This window comes from Triticum urartu, chromosome 2A (assembly GCF_056163025.1).
Source record: "Triticum urartu cultivar PI428250 chromosome 2A, HENAU_Tu73, whole genome shotgun sequence".
NCBI lineage: Eukaryota > Viridiplantae > Streptophyta > Magnoliopsida > Poales > Poaceae > Triticum > Triticum urartu.
Window position 1 is genome coordinate 556,614,161 of NC_141874.1, and position 15,285 is coordinate 556,629,445.

At 41.2% G+C, this 15,285-nt stretch overlaps 2 protein-coding genes and 1 long non-coding RNA gene across 3 annotated transcripts; all 3 read right to left on the bottom strand.

The window, feature by feature from the left end:
* Positions 1–482: 482 nt before the first annotated feature.
* On the bottom strand, positions 483–1,977 carry LOC125533632 (2-oxoglutarate-dependent dioxygenase DAO). Its single transcript, XM_048697010.2, has 3 exons — positions 1,451–1,977; positions 1,044–1,362; positions 483–949 (listed from the first exon to the last, which is right to left on the bottom strand). Exons 1-3 carry the CDS (start codon positions 1,783–1,785, stop codon positions 707–709), a joined length of 897 nt encoding a protein of 298 aa, XP_048552967.1. The 5' UTR covers positions 1,786–1,977; the 3' UTR covers positions 483–706.
* Positions 1,978–6,337: 4,360 nt separating this feature from the next.
* Positions 6,338–7,330, bottom strand: LOC125533634 (uncharacterized). Its single transcript, XR_007294320.2, has 2 exons — positions 6,730–7,330; positions 6,338–6,504 (listed from the first exon to the last, which is right to left on the bottom strand). It is a non-coding gene; the product is annotated as an uncharacterized LOC125533634 (long non-coding RNA).
* Positions 7,331–11,229: 3,899 nt separating this feature from the next.
* Positions 11,230–14,829, bottom strand: LOC125533635 (uncharacterized). Its single transcript, XM_048697011.2, has 3 exons — positions 14,578–14,829; positions 13,909–14,418; positions 11,230–11,934 (listed from the first exon to the last, which is right to left on the bottom strand). The coding sequence occupies exons 1-3, from the start codon at positions 14,641–14,643 to the stop codon at positions 11,353–11,355; spliced, it is 1,158 nt and encodes a 385-aa protein (XP_048552968.1). The 5' UTR covers positions 14,644–14,829; the 3' UTR covers positions 11,230–11,352.
* Positions 14,830–15,285: the final 456 nt, after the last annotated feature.

A 15,285-nucleotide genomic window follows, 5' to 3' on the forward strand; every position in this document is an offset into this window, starting at 1 on the left:
AGACGTCGCTGGACTTCCCACGCTTCCTCGCAGCTTTGCAATTTCTTCCAGTAGTCCGGTCACGCCATCCCTTCGACCGCGCGCCCTCAAGGTGTTCGGCAGCTTGCCTGGAGGTAAATTTCTTCAAACTTTTCTTGCATATTTTGTTTAGCGGCTCATAAATGACACATGATTCACATTATGTGTAGATGGATTTGATGGCAGATGTGACATCCTGACTTAATAGAAATGATAGACCACTCATATCAACAAGTTGCAACTTTTTTTTCATGAGCTCATTCAAAAGAAATCTTAAAGTTAAACGTGCTTAATCTAGAGCAATTTGAGGATGGATGAGCAGCTGAAAAGGTAAGCGCAACACTTCAGATGATTGCAAATAACGATGACTTGGTATTTGCTTGCGTGCAACCTTCAAAAACATGGTGGGCTGCCCACATGACCACTAGTTGCTCTAAGAATAATAATTGGCTGAAAAAAATAATAAAAAAAAGATTGCTGCGTGTTTGCACCTTTTGCAGTTTTCACTTTTGCAATTCGTACCAGCTTTTTTTTTAGAGTACGTACAAGATTTTATTGATAGATGAAAACAACGACAATTCACAGCCTCACTTGGTTCAACCGTCAATAATCGACTGAAGCTTAGCTCTCTCTGAACAGCTCAGAGTTTACAGTCTCGAACCTAAACAAGCCCCGCCAGATAGCTACGTCACGCAGCCATTCGAGCGAGCGCCTCGCCGGCGCGCTCGCCGGTGGACAGCCGGAGCTTTCTGTAGTCATCGTAGTTGAACGCCTTGAACCGGCGCGGGTGCTGCGCGTCGACGAACGCCTCCGGCGCGCACACCCTGTCGTCCTTGGGCGCGAGCAGGAACATGGCGATCGAGATGCGGGGCACCGCCGCCACGCACTGCACCCGGTGCTTCACGGTGTGCAGCCTCCCGTTGCTCCACGCCTGAAACACGAGACGGGGTGCTCACTCAGAGGCTCAGCGCACCGGACGGAAACGAATTCGCCAAGAATTTAGAGCTGAAACGAATCGATGATACCGTGCCGACGTCGCCGATGTTGACGAGGAACGAGCCGGGGACGGGGTCGACGCGGACGAACTCGCCGGTGGCGGGGTCCAGCACCTCGAGGCCGCCGACGCAGTCGTCCTCCTGGAGCACGGTGAGGAAGCCGGAGTCCGTGTGGATCTGCACGCCCGAGGACCCCACGGTGTCCTGCGTGTAGTTGTACCTGTTGATGCGGAACTGGCACGGCCAGTCCTGGAACGGGTGGCCCTCCAGCCCCAGGCTCGCGGCCACCTTGCCGGCGACGTCCACGATCAGCTCGTGCATCGCCTCGGCGTAGCTCTTGACGGTCTCCCTGCGACAGATTAGCGTGTGCTGAGGTCAAAATTGGAGGATCCGAAATTGACTTGGTGCCAAGAGAGGCGCGGCCGATTTGGTCCGACCTGGCGCGGGGCGGCGCGTCGAGGCGCGCGCAGAAGGCGTCGACGTCGACGGGGGCGGCGGCGTCCAGGAGGCCGAAGGCCTCGTAGAGCGGGTTGGCGGGGCTGGGCGCGACGTAGCCGCTGCCGGCGATGATGTCGGCGTTGCGGCGCTTGGCTTCGTCGGGGAGGTCGAAGAGCGCGCGCACGGCGGCCTTCATCTCCGCCTGGAGCGCCGCGGGCACGCCGTGGCCGTACACGCGGAAGCAACCCAGGCGCTCGCACGCGTCCCGCAGCCGCGCCGACTCCTCCGGCTGCGCGCCGGCGAGCCGCAGGTCGACCACCGGGATCTCCACCATCGGCGCTGCTTTACTAGCTGGGCGGAGTCACGCGACGCGCCGATCTCGCTGGCTTGCCTGCGGGGTCTACTGCAGGGGGGCGGCCGTGGTGATGTAGGAGTAGTATTTAGAGGCCGGCCGTGAGAGGGACGCAGGGGGCAGGGCGGCGAGTCGCGCCGCCGCTTGTCGGGACAACCGTTGCTGTGTACCGAGGTTGGTGAGACAATCAGCCGACACATATCCGTGTACGTCAACCACTGCCATTTTTTTAGGGGTTGTTTACAGCACGATTGTCTCAATTTTGAAGAAACCATTCGAGGTTTAGTCTTCTTCAAAGCTTATCCAGCGCCACGCTAAAACATACCGCAAAGTCATTTTTACCGGAGCGGGGAGCTACCGGTGGTCTTTCCACCAATGATGTACTGACGTGTGTAAAGTTGTGGGACCATATGCATGTATATATGAAAGTATTTGGTGAAGAGCACCTCTTGTATTTCTGATTTTAGTCAAATCAGTGTCAGGATAGTGTAGTACTTTTTACAGAGGTGGTACATGCATCATCTCTCTCCAACATATCCATGCATTTTCTCTTTGTTTAAATTTTTAGATGACCAACCTGATAATGATCTATCACTGAAATTTTTTATATATTCAAATTCCTGAACACATGATCTTTAGAACAAGACCAATCTTGAATGTATTTAAACTAGTTTAATTTTTGCTATTTCAATCATATCAAAATTCCAATTTCACTCATTTCAAATTTACTTATTCGAAATAATTGTAATCGTTATTGAAATAATTGAAACCGTTTTCTGAAGAAAAACAATCATGCATATGAAACATATTTCAATGTGAACTTGTTATTTCAGAGATGCGGCACTAGTGAAATATATTTTTTGAAATGAGTGAAATCAGGTTTCTGAAGTAAGTGAAATACTTTTTTTTAATTCAGTTAAACCAATGTTTTGAAATAAGTGACATTGTATTTTTATAAATGAGCGAAATATGTTTTATGAAGCGAGTGAAATTGTTTTTTCGATTGATAACTTCTTGAAGTGTGTGAAATAGGTTTTTTGACATAATTGAAATCAGTTCTTTGCATCAACTAAGTGAAATATGTTTTCACAACCAAGTAATATTATTTTCTTCATATGATTGAAATAAGTTTCTTCATATGAGTAAAATTGGTTTTTTGAACATAAAGAAATGGGTTTTTTAATGATTGAAATCAGTTTTCTGAAATAAGTGAAATAAGTTTTTTTAATTCAGTGAAACAAATGTTTTGAAATAAGTGAAATTGTATTTTTATAAATGAGCGAAATCTGTTTTATGAAGCGAGTGAAATTGTTTTTTCAATTGATAACTTTTTGAATTGTGTGAAATATGTTTTCTGAAGTAATTGAAATCAGTTCCTGGCATCGAGTATCAAATGGGCGAAATTTGCTTTTGGAAATTATTAAAACATGTTTTTCTTTCAATTGAAACGAGTTCAAACAACTGGAATCAGTTATATCAAATGAGTGAAATCGGTTTTTTGATGAAATGAGTGAAATCAGTTTTTGAAATGTGTGAAATAAATTTTGAATGAGCCTAAATCCATCTTTTGAAAATGTGTGAAATAAATTTTGAATGAGCCTAAATCCATCTTTTGAAAATGAGTGAAATAAATTTTGAATGAGCCTAAATCCATCTTTTAAAATGTGTGAAATAAAATCATTTCACTGCGAAACAATTTTGTGTTTTCTGAAAGTCATTTCAAAGATAACTGAAATATAGAAAATTAGAAGTAGTTTAAATATATCGAAGATTGATCTTGTTCTGAAGATCTTGTCATCACGATTCCAAATATATAAAAAGTTTCAATAATGGACGTTTCGTTTAACAGATATTAGTCATTCAAAATATGAGGATGAAATTAAATACATGTCAATTGTATGGAGAAAGAGAACACATGCAGCCGTGTATGTGGTGAGAAATGCACGCATGCACTATTCTCTGCACCTCTCCCTCTCTCCTATGTAAAAGCTGACATTGTCTGACACAAGTACTAGTATAGCTCTGTTTAATCTGCTGTATTTGCATATGAAAAGAAAGTGTATAAAACCTGCACGAATCTTGACAAAAGTGGTGAACGGTGGATTACACACCGGTACATCCCTGCACCGGTAGAAAAACTTTTTCGTAAAACATACACCCTCCATATCTAATTTAGTGCATATGTATTTTTTTAAAGATTCAAACCTCACAAATTTTGACCAAGTTTGTGAAGAAAAATATTTGCATCTAAAATGTCAAACATATACTATTAGATTCATGGTAAGACGTAGTTTCATCTTTCATATATTTGGTATTGTATATATAAATAGCTTTCTCTATAAACTTGATCAACGTTTTCAAAAGGTTCATTTTTCAAAAAAAAAAAAAAACTATACACACTACATTACGCAACTGGAGGGAGTGTAAGATTATGGACCACCGAGCGTGCGGGAGCCATATAAAGCTTATAGCGAGATACATGCTCCCCTGGGTGAAGTTTTTAGTCCCTCGCGTAGGTATTGCCCAGTCTATCTTTTCTTTTTTCTGTACGCTGGCGGCTCGCTCGGGTTTCCGACGAAGAAGGTCGTTAGCTATATTATTTGGTTGCTTTTCTGTTTTTTTCTGTTTTTTCTTTTTTTTCGTATTTTTCTTTGTTTCTTTCTTGTTTTTCACTCTCTTTTTTACTAGTTCTCCTCGGTTTCATTTTTTCTTTTTCTTTGGGTTTCTTTGTTTCTTTCCCGATTATCATATGTTTTCTTTTTACACATCATATATTTTTATTATATATCCAAAAAAATTGTTTACACGTTTAATATATTTTTAGTTACATGATTAACATTTTTTGAATATATGTTTTAATGTATATTGTTTTCATGCACATTATACTTTTTTGGTATATATCTAAAACATTTTTTTATCCAGGTTTAACTTTCCTATATACATGTTTAACATTTTTTCAAATATATGTTTTGATGTCTACTTTTTCAAATATATCAACATTTTCTTAAGTTACGCTAACAAAACATTTACGCTAAATTAACATTTTTCTTAAATTCTTGATTTCAAAGTTTAGAATATACTAGCAAAATGGCCCGTGCGTTACAACGGGAGGAAAAAAACATAATCTTCAATGGCTATGAGCCTATGACCACATTTTGCTGATTTCAGCATACTATTTACAATAATACTGTTGTGGTGAAATTCCTTACAAAAATTGATTGTGCAATTGGGAGGAGATAAGAAAGATAACAACAGTTGTACGTTGTACATTGTACAGTTTGACTACGTAGCTAGCTAGCAAAGCTAGCCGTATCGAGTTGTTGTCTACCGGAAGTTCCTAGGCTTAAGTGCACGATGACTTTCCAGAGTGGTGGAGTGCGCCAAACAGAAAAGGCTGAAACTGGCCTAGAAAGTAAGGAGAAGGATCACTCTATGACGGGGCACCTGGTAGCTGAAGTTCATGAGCTACCTACTTACTGGTAGTAAGGTGTTTTCTATTGTTCTGCTCAAAGGAAAACAAAATAGATGTGCTGATGCATTCGCAAGTTTCTCAAGGGACTGTGCCCATATGTGGCTAGAGGGTCTTCCTATCATTGTAACCGAATTCTTAGCAGCTGATTGTACATCTATCACTGAGAAGTAATACTCCCTTTTCCACCGTAAGAAAAACATCACCAGCAAAGCACTTGCAAACTGCAATAAACAAATTCGCTTAGGTTCAGAGTTTACAATCTACACCAGCTCATGTGATTCTCAGATCCTGGCCTAATTAGTCAAACCACATCATAGGTTTGACAACGAACTGCTCTCTGCACAAAGTGACCAACAACAAGAAGAACAATTTTTTTAGTAATGATGGTCGATGGTAGATAGAACAATGCAGCAGACTTCCAGTACCATAACAGCCCCTCAATACCAAGTTAAGTATAAGTTTTCAATGAAAGAGTAATAATACGAAGATGGTAGCAGAATAGATATTCTTTTTTTCCGATAAAGAGCAGAATAGATATCATGGTAATAACATCTCACTTTATTGATATATATAGGTCATGTGACATGCAACATGCTACACCAAGTCTAACATCAAGATAACCTCTCATGGGCACAATTAACTCATTAAATCCTCTTGAATTTATTATCTGTAGTTTTGTACAGAACCAAAAAGAGTCTTTCTAAAGGACTATAAAAATAGACTATTATCTTTTCACCTCATTCAAGATATAGTATGTTGTGCATGACTAACAGGGCTTTCCCAATAGTGAGCCTGATAGAGGCACATACTAAAGGAAAGCTGAAGTGTGAAAGAGATGCTTAATCTTAACATGGGTTCCACTTGTCCGAGAACATATGTAGGTGCATATGTAGGTGGTGCATATTTCTAAAATGAGTTATATATAATGGTACAGACATGGATCTATTTTAGGGGAAATTCACGCCAGTCTCCGTTGATCACAAGTAAGTGCAGATTGCAATGTAAAAGACCAGCAGTGCTATCTAAGTGGATATTGGAGCTTTGTTCTCTGACTCCCACCCAAACAAAAACTGATAATTTGGATTGTACAGTAGGTTTCAGTGAGACATATTTCGACAAATAGCTGAGCATATATGTTTATAAATTGAAGGTTAACAGGCCTCAAGATGGCAATGGACTTCCAAGTTTCATCTTTTTGAGCTGCTACCTTCGATTTTTTTTTACGCATCCTGCAGAAAGAAAACGAACCAAAATTTCAAAGATGAACATAATTCAGTAGAGATGGATGTGACAAATGATGAGCATCCCGCTGGCTTCTGTTCCTGGCCTAAACTGTACAGACCCAGCTAATTAAACCAGCAATAGACCATCCCATCACACACCACTGTGCATGCACATATATCCAATCCCGGGAATTCTTTTACTGAAGTTGAGAGGAGCAAGTTTGAGATTACCAGCACTACATCCACCAAGCCAAGTTCTGAACTGAACCACTTGGCGTTCAAAAGTTCTGAACTGAACTGAACCTCTTTGCTGGAACTCCACGTTGTCCCCTGGAATAGCTTCGTTGTACGCGCTATCCTCGTCCTCGTCCGCCTACCTGCTCGGCTCCAACGGCAGCTGGCGAGGTGGCTACGGGGCTCATAGCCCATGGCAAGGTTTCTCCGCAAGGCATCCAGGATGGCTAGCTAGCTCGTCGAGCTCGGGGATTTGGGTCTTCGGCAACGGCTGGCGAGCTCGCTAGGGCCACGCAGGCGGCCAGCCCAATCACCCATCCGCACGAGATCCACGGCGGCTCGGAGATGGTGGCGCCTCGCGGACAGAGGAACTGCGCGGCAGCAACGATCTAGTGGTGGCGGGCAGCGTTCATCTGGTGGAGGGCTGCGATTCGGGCGTCGGGCGTTGAGGCAATGCAATTGAGGCCGACGCTGGGGGAGGGTGGCGGCGGCCGCTGCTGCCATGGAAGGGGATGAGAGCAGATTTTTAGCAGATTTTTGGGCCACTGCGCAGCGGATGGCCGGACGGGCTGAGGCCCAAGTGGCAACGCTTCAGCCATGTGAGACGATCTCAGGCAAGGCGCAGGTAGTAGTAGTGCGGACGACAGATCATGTACCTGCGAAAATTTTGCGACGTGGTTCCCCGAATTAGTACCACCTCGCATATATGTTTTAAATTTAAACTGAAAGCGTAAATTCATGAAAAAAAAGCGTATTGTGATGGCGAATCCACGGAGTCAATCCGTACTTTATTATTATTAGGGATAGATGTGTTTAATATATGTTCAAAATATAAACAAAAGTAACTAACCTGGAAGTTGGGCTGGCCCATTAGTCACAACTGGAAATACTAGGCCGGCCCACCGGTGCATCCTTGACGCGAGCGTACGTTGAATGTTCGCTTTAGCGGGCTCCATCGTGAGCCCCCATGCTAGTCGAGAGAACGGGGAGGAAAAAAGGGCTAGGCCTACTTAACTGCTTCTTGCAAGAAATAAAAATTGCCATTAGGAAAAAATGATGATACATAGAAGGCATAAAGCACAAATTTACTAAATGGCATGCCGTAATTTAAGAAAATTGTAATGCTATATTTAATTAAAATTTGATCCTCTAATTTAACAATTTACCATGGTATATTCAATAAATGTGCCATGTTATCTTAAAAATTAAAATAGCAATGCGCTAATCTATACATATTAATAAAGCAAGGTGCATTTCACCCGATTTTCATCCGTCTCCTATTAAAAATACACAAGGTGGTACTAATTCGTAGAGCCAAGTTTCTTTCGTCGTTCGTGCGAGCCAGGATAACAGAATGCCCCACCTATCCTGAATACTTGTTGGCCCACCTATCCCGTTTGAAGCACACAAAAAAAACTTGCTTGTGAGCAGAGTCGAACTCAAAACGTATCACCCACTGTATAATGTCATGGCCAACTCAGCTAGCTCATATTGTCTGTAAAAGTGAAGGTCGATTCACATATTTAGTAGTCCCACCTCGGTCCCTTACATACAATCTACCAGATTAATATACGTCTTTGAGTTTCCTCATCTCTGAGATAATGACAGAAAAATGAGTAAATAAAGAGAGGCTAATTAACTGCACGACCTATTAAAATCAACAAGATTGATTCACATAGAGGATTCAAAGGCGACGTCACAGAGAAATGAGGAGAAATGAAAGCGAGGCTAATTAACCTTCCATATATATTCCTGAGACAAAGTCGCATCCTACATAATTTAAGAAGGGCACCATGGCAGCCATTGCTTTTGGCCAACTGTCGGTCGAGGCTATGGCATGAGAACTAGTATAGTTGTCATGTCCATGAGATGATGCTAGCTGTGTTTGGAACTGGTATGGAGGAATGCCTTTTTATCTAGTAGATCCATCGTAGTATTGGTACTGCTCACGTTGTAGTTAGCACTATTGGTATAGTTCAACAAGTTATGATCTGACCCATGCTAGGATAAAAAAGATGATTTGTGATCGTATCTATTTATCATACACTAACGGCATGCACTACTACACCAAGCCCATTGCTCAGATGGGTGTTCTCTCCGCCCGGAACCCCGACTCATCCTCTTTGCCAGCCACGCGAGAGTCCTTCTGCCGGGGCTCGAGCAGGACTAATGACAAGCTAAAGATTTTTTTTCTTTAAAAAAAGCCTCAAGAAGCACTAGCAAAATCTTTGAAGGGCCAAGGTTGCACATGACCTATCCACGACAAAGTTATGCTTCTTGTGATTTGGGATGTGTATTTGGATTAGTGTTTTCCGATGTATGTGTTTGATTGGATTAGATATATATAGGATCTTGCTGCTGCTATAGAGAAGAGAATGCACTGAGAATAGGCTATTTGGAAGGAACAATCAAGATCAAAAAGGAGCAGTAGGTTGTTCATTCCAAAATTGAGCAGATTCATTTTCGAAATTTCCTTTGCTTAATAATTAACATAATTGCATGCATCCTTACACCAGATTAGAGAGGGTTCCTTTTGAAAAAATTCACTTCTAGCTTTCATGAGTTTTTAAAGATGAGAAAGATAAATTACAAAATTTGCATTTCATTAGTAGTAAAGTGACACACAAAACACCATTGATGTATTGACTTCTTTTGTTTTTATTACCAAAGTCATGAATTTAATTCCATTCTACATAAGAATACTAACTATTGTAGGTGATGTTCTTTGTTCCCAGTTTTCACTTTTCAATAGGGCATTATATAATGTTGATTTATCAGCGGTGTGCTTGCTCTAGTCCAGAGAAAGAGGATGGTGATCAATTGCTTTTATCACACTGTATCTATAGATTGTAGAACGTTCGCCCAAAAACAAAGTATTATACAACCGATACAATTGCCATATATAGATGGTGCTTGGACTAACAAGTGATGCCGCTTTCAAGCTTTGGTCTTTGAAGTGTAATACTTGCTAGGTTTCCAACTACAATTTATTTGTAGTAGAAGCTGAATGTATATGGCATGAATTTATATTTCTGAGTGTATGAATTGATTCAGAGTATGTTGAACCCTTGAGTTTGGCAGGTTTTTGTTGTATGGTTCTCTCTTTAAAGAATCGAAACAATTCTTCCATGGGGGCATAATAGTTTTCATCCTCAAACGACACGCAACGCCATTAAGTTTCTTATTTACCAATTGAAACATGAGCCAGTAATAGCACAATTAAAGTTTTTTAACATATCATCATAAAATGGATGGCTGGATTACAGTTCTATGCATTCTACAAGGGTCATTTCATATGGTATTATAAGTTAGTTTTATAGTTTTCTCATAATAATCTGTGCTATTTTATATGTCTATATTTTTTGTTAGGGATGTTTTTTTCACCTTTCCACCGTCGATCGCTCATCCACCATTTTTAGCGATGAGTAATGTGACTTTTTTTCTCCCATTGTAATGCACGGGCATTATTACTATTTATAAACGAAACGGGAATGTTCCTATGAAAATTTTTAACAGAAAAATGTTTATCTAAATCATGGAAAAAATAAAATACAAAGTGGATTTTAACATGGCAGATTATGAAAAAAATGATTTTTTTTGTAAAAATCATGTCAAATTTATAAAAAATTCATAGTGTTCACTCGGCTAATTCTTGCGTTGCAAAAAAGTGTGTGCTTGTATATAAAAAGAATTTATTATGATCTTTCAAAATATGGAAAATTCAGGAATTTTTCATGGGCACATGGCAAAATTTATAATTTTTTCCTCTAAAAGCACATGTCAGCTTTTGGGAATTTGTAATGGACACATGGCAAAGTTGGGGATTATTTCTTCGAACAGATGGCAAATGTAATAATTTTCCATAGACACATGGTAAATTTAGTTCTCTAAAAACATTTCAAGTTTTGGAAATTTTGTCATGGTATTTAAAATTAATTTGACATGGTTTGTACAGTAAATTTGCCATGGTTAAGCTGCATATAAACATAAATTTGTCATGTTCCATGTCAAAATTGAAGAAATAATATGTTGTTTTTTTTGTCGGTGGAAGAATAATATGTTCACTAAAACATCACGGCAAAACAAATTGGAAAAGACAAAAACCTGTTTTATAAAGGTCATAGCAGATTTTAACGTACGCTGTGTACAAAAAGAATTTGGCAATGATATGCACAATAAAAATGACATGGTAACTTATAAATAAAAATTCGATGGTGAATACAATGAATTTGCCACAATGTAAAGGCATCCAGGCTTGATCTGCCGCCCCTACACAGCGTGCACAAACCTGTATGCCCCCAGGCTTGGAATCTTCGGTGGCCAAATTGGGGCATATAAACGTGAGGAGAGGCAGCGATGGACACGACACGTCTCAGAACTGTAAAACAATTTCCACGCGTTGACGTATTACGAGCAAAAGCATGAAGCCGACACAACACTTCAGAAAAAATATCATGGGTCCACATCCAGCGGCAACATAATGTACCAGAACACCAAAAAAGACATGATAACCGACCAGCCATTCAGAGAGAGATATGACATAAATCCAGCTGATCCATACAGCAATATCATACATATAAAAGGTTAATTTACAATGGATAGCATCCCTCTGCTGGGCAATTAACGGTACCCAATCTGCACTTCAACTGTACCATGGTCAGCATTGCAGATTGTCTTTTCATACTGGTCATGGTAGAAGGTAAGATCACCTTGGAAGGAGATGGCATGACCGTCATTAACATGGTCAGAATTAGTAAAAACACTAAGGTTCAGCTTGATTATCAAGAGCGGCTCTAAGTACATCGGAACAGCTGCCCAAGTCCGCAACAATGGAAGTCTGCCATCAACAACCTCTGCCATATCATCTTCTCCACACTGAAAAAGCAGGACGTTGAAGTCGCCGTAGAACTCATGGTGCGCTGTGATTTCGCCATATGCATAGCTACAGCCACTGCCAGATGTGAGATCAAGGTTGACACACAAGCTGGCCTGTATAGCACGATACATCGGCACGAAAAACACGTCTATATCACGGAAATATCTTGTTGGCATTGTGTGGACAATGACACTGTTACAGAAGTACGGGTCCACATAGAAGACGTAGTTTGCAGTGTCAATCCGGTTATCATCCTCTGGGATTTCAACTTTAATGCGGAAATAGTCCTCAAGCGCGGCCCCTTCTGCCCTGAGAATCAAATTACCCTGCGCATATGGCAATGGAATAAAATGATTCAAAAGATGCAAAAAACAAAAATAAAGATATACCGCCTTCATTTCAATAAGTTAAAGATAGGTTGTTTAGTCTGAATGCATCAACTCATAGGGCCATTGGTGATAGATGTTGTTGCATGCATAGGCTCGACGTGTCTCTATTTTATAAGATGCGTTGTAATGTGGAGAAAAAAACATAAAAGCTAGAGCTTATTCTATTCACAGGATTCTCGAGCCCAGGAACTTGAAAAACAGATTAGAATTACATTAGGGTTACAGAACTAAGGGCCGCTTCTATTTGCAAGAATTGTAAAATGCATGTATAGGAAAAACACATGAACAGAACGGCATGCCATCTTATACTCACCACGTTCCTTTATCTAAGGTGTATTATTTTTGACATAATGACCAAGAGACATAATTAAGGAGCAATTGGGGCTGAAGTACACCTTGCTAATCCCTTCGATGGAAAGATTAAAAGACCGGAAACACAAGCTGGAATCCTCTTTAGACGGAAGCAAGTCGATTCGGTGGCCCGCAATAGCAAAGTCGCCTGCATACATGATCTCCTACTCTACTTGCATGGGTCACGCAATGTTTTTGAGTCAACGAGTGTTCTGGGGTAGCGACTCTTGACTAGTCCTGACTGTACAAAAAAAATTACCATAGTAAATGCATATACTTATTAATAGTCAGCGGCAACCAAGGGAGGAGCCGCAGCACCAGGGGAGGAGCAGACGAGCAGCAGCAACAACCAGGGGAGGAGCAGACCAGCTTGCGGCGGCACCGGTCGGCAGGATTGTGGGGGCGGCGGCAGCCAAGGGAGAGGGTCGCATAAGCCAGGATAGGTTTGGGTTGGGGAAATTCTGTGGCGATCTAGGTTTCATGGGGGGATTGTGCAAGCAAATGGGAAAAAATATGACAGGCAAGGCCAACTTTTAGTCGTTCGACTCGAAAACCATGGGGCCACGCAAGGCATCCCCCAAGAAGAAGGATTGCATACAAACCAAAATAAAAATATTGGGAGTTTTTTTGTGTGTGTTCAACCAATCGATTGGGAGGTTGGCTTGATTTTATCGTGAGGTTGCCATGTACATGATGGGTGAAGGAGTAAAAGCGGAATTATATGGGGTTATAAATACCCCTTACATTAGAATATAGTTAAAAGACAAATACGCCTAACATAAAGGAACAAATGGAGTACTACAAAGTTCTATGGATGTTTGATCATGCACACGAAAACCATATGGAAATTTCATATGGATTGTAATCCTACAAATCATACAACCAACATAGAGAAAATTCCACACGAATTCCTTTGAATGAAATTGTCCCTAAAAATTCAGATGCAAGAGTGTTTGACAATGTAGAAGAAACAAAGGGATTCTAACGGAAGGTTTGAATGTAATACCTTCCCTGTTCATTGCATGTTGGTTATTTGTTAGTACGGGTTTAGCTTATGACGTGTTTTGAAGTCTTCGGCCAAATGAGTATTTCACGGAATGCCGACAAGGAATTCCATTAATAAACGGCCATTTTGTTTCTTTATAACAAATTGATGAATTCATAGATCCTTTTAAGAGGCCCTAAATAACGACAGATCGAATCTATCCTATTTTTACAATGCGATGGCGGGCTACTCATGGACTAGCTGTAGCTACTATTTTTTTTCTTGGTAGCAATATTAGGAATGCAGTTCATCCAATGATAAACCAAATTCCAGCTATAGAAACTATTGACACAATCAAACCTGAATGAACAAAATGTTGAATTGGATTGTGCCAGTCTATATCTACAACTCCAAAATAGATTGCAAATGAATCATAAAGGAAATTGTCTTAAAGTTCTAATCCTACGAGGAAACATTCTAAGGATCCAAGTCCTACAAAAACCATATGAAATATCTTCAAATCGAATAAGCCAAAGAAGCGCTCTAGTATGAAACAGAGGGTGCATTACATATACCTGTGAATCAACATTACGATGAAGTGGTCCATTCTGCGAGTTGCAGTAGTAATGGGAACGATCGTTGAAAGCAACGAAGGTGCCCACGAAGGGAAATCGGGGACGCACAGATAACAGCTCCACCAAGTCCCGAGATAAGCTGTAAGCCATCGATACATTAATGCTGTCTCCGTGATAGCCAATTTTGAGACTCGGTGGAATATCCTTTCTGTAGTCATCATATGCACAGATCTCAGACCAGTCGCCATCTGTGTCGTAGTAGTCGCCACAGTTACTGCCATCGTAGCGATCACTATTGTGGCCGTATTCAGCAAGCTGCTCGCTGTAATCATCATCTGCAGCAGGAGAATTTTTGTCTCCCGTTTGCTCATCAGCAGGATTGACAGTTTCTTCTCCCGTTCCCGTTCCCGTTCCCCTTGCCCTTTCCCTTACACCTCTATTAAAAAAAAGCCGTCGAACAACATCGAGAGTGCCGTAATGAATAAATCTAATGGGCTCAGAGATGCAGGCCTGTTTCAGGAGAGGATCGAGTACTGTAAATAATGAAAAAGAAAGAGATACTCCTATGACAGTAATCAATCATGCTTCCATCGATCAGATCGATGTTGGGTGAACTATTTCGTCTAGCTAGCAGATTCACAATCAAAAGGGCGGATACATGTGTAATACCTGCAGAGAGCAGAAGATGGCACTCCAACATGCTCTTTCGGGTTCGGCGGCAACGCTCAGCGGCATGCTTCTCGGTTCTCACGGCTTAGCTAGGGGGGCGGCGGCCCTTGGCAGGTAAATATTTTTTTTGAGAAATCCTTGGCAGGTAATTAAACCCTAGATCGATCCGATGGCGCTGGCCCAAACCTAGTCTTGCGGCCTGGGCAATCTCTTTCCGAACTTAGTCCGCCCAGGCCAATTATTAGTCTTGTAACAGAGCCCGGGTATATTCCGTACCGCCCAAAAATCGCTCGGGCTCGGGATGATATGCGCGCTTTTGACTTTTCCTTCCCTTCGACTTAAACTAGGCCGGCCTATTTTGACTTTTTTTTCGATCGCTGGTAGGTCGCTCGCTCGCTGTAGCTTCTTTGATTAGTTTGGCGAAATTAGAGTATTCGTTGTAAAGAACACTCTATTTTTTCAGGTCGCGACAAATGGTGCACATGCAGCACGTCACTTGTCGCAACATGTGAGTTTTCTCTTTTTTCATAGATCCATTTATTTAAAATGTTTTATTTTTTAAACCGTGCGTCCAAATCTCGAGCCGTTTTCATCATTGAATTTCTCACGTCAAGATCTTCAAAACTAGATCCCATGTTGATAGATTTTGACAAACTTTTTTTAACGAAAAAACCAAACGAAAAAACCGAACCGGAAGCACGGTTTTTT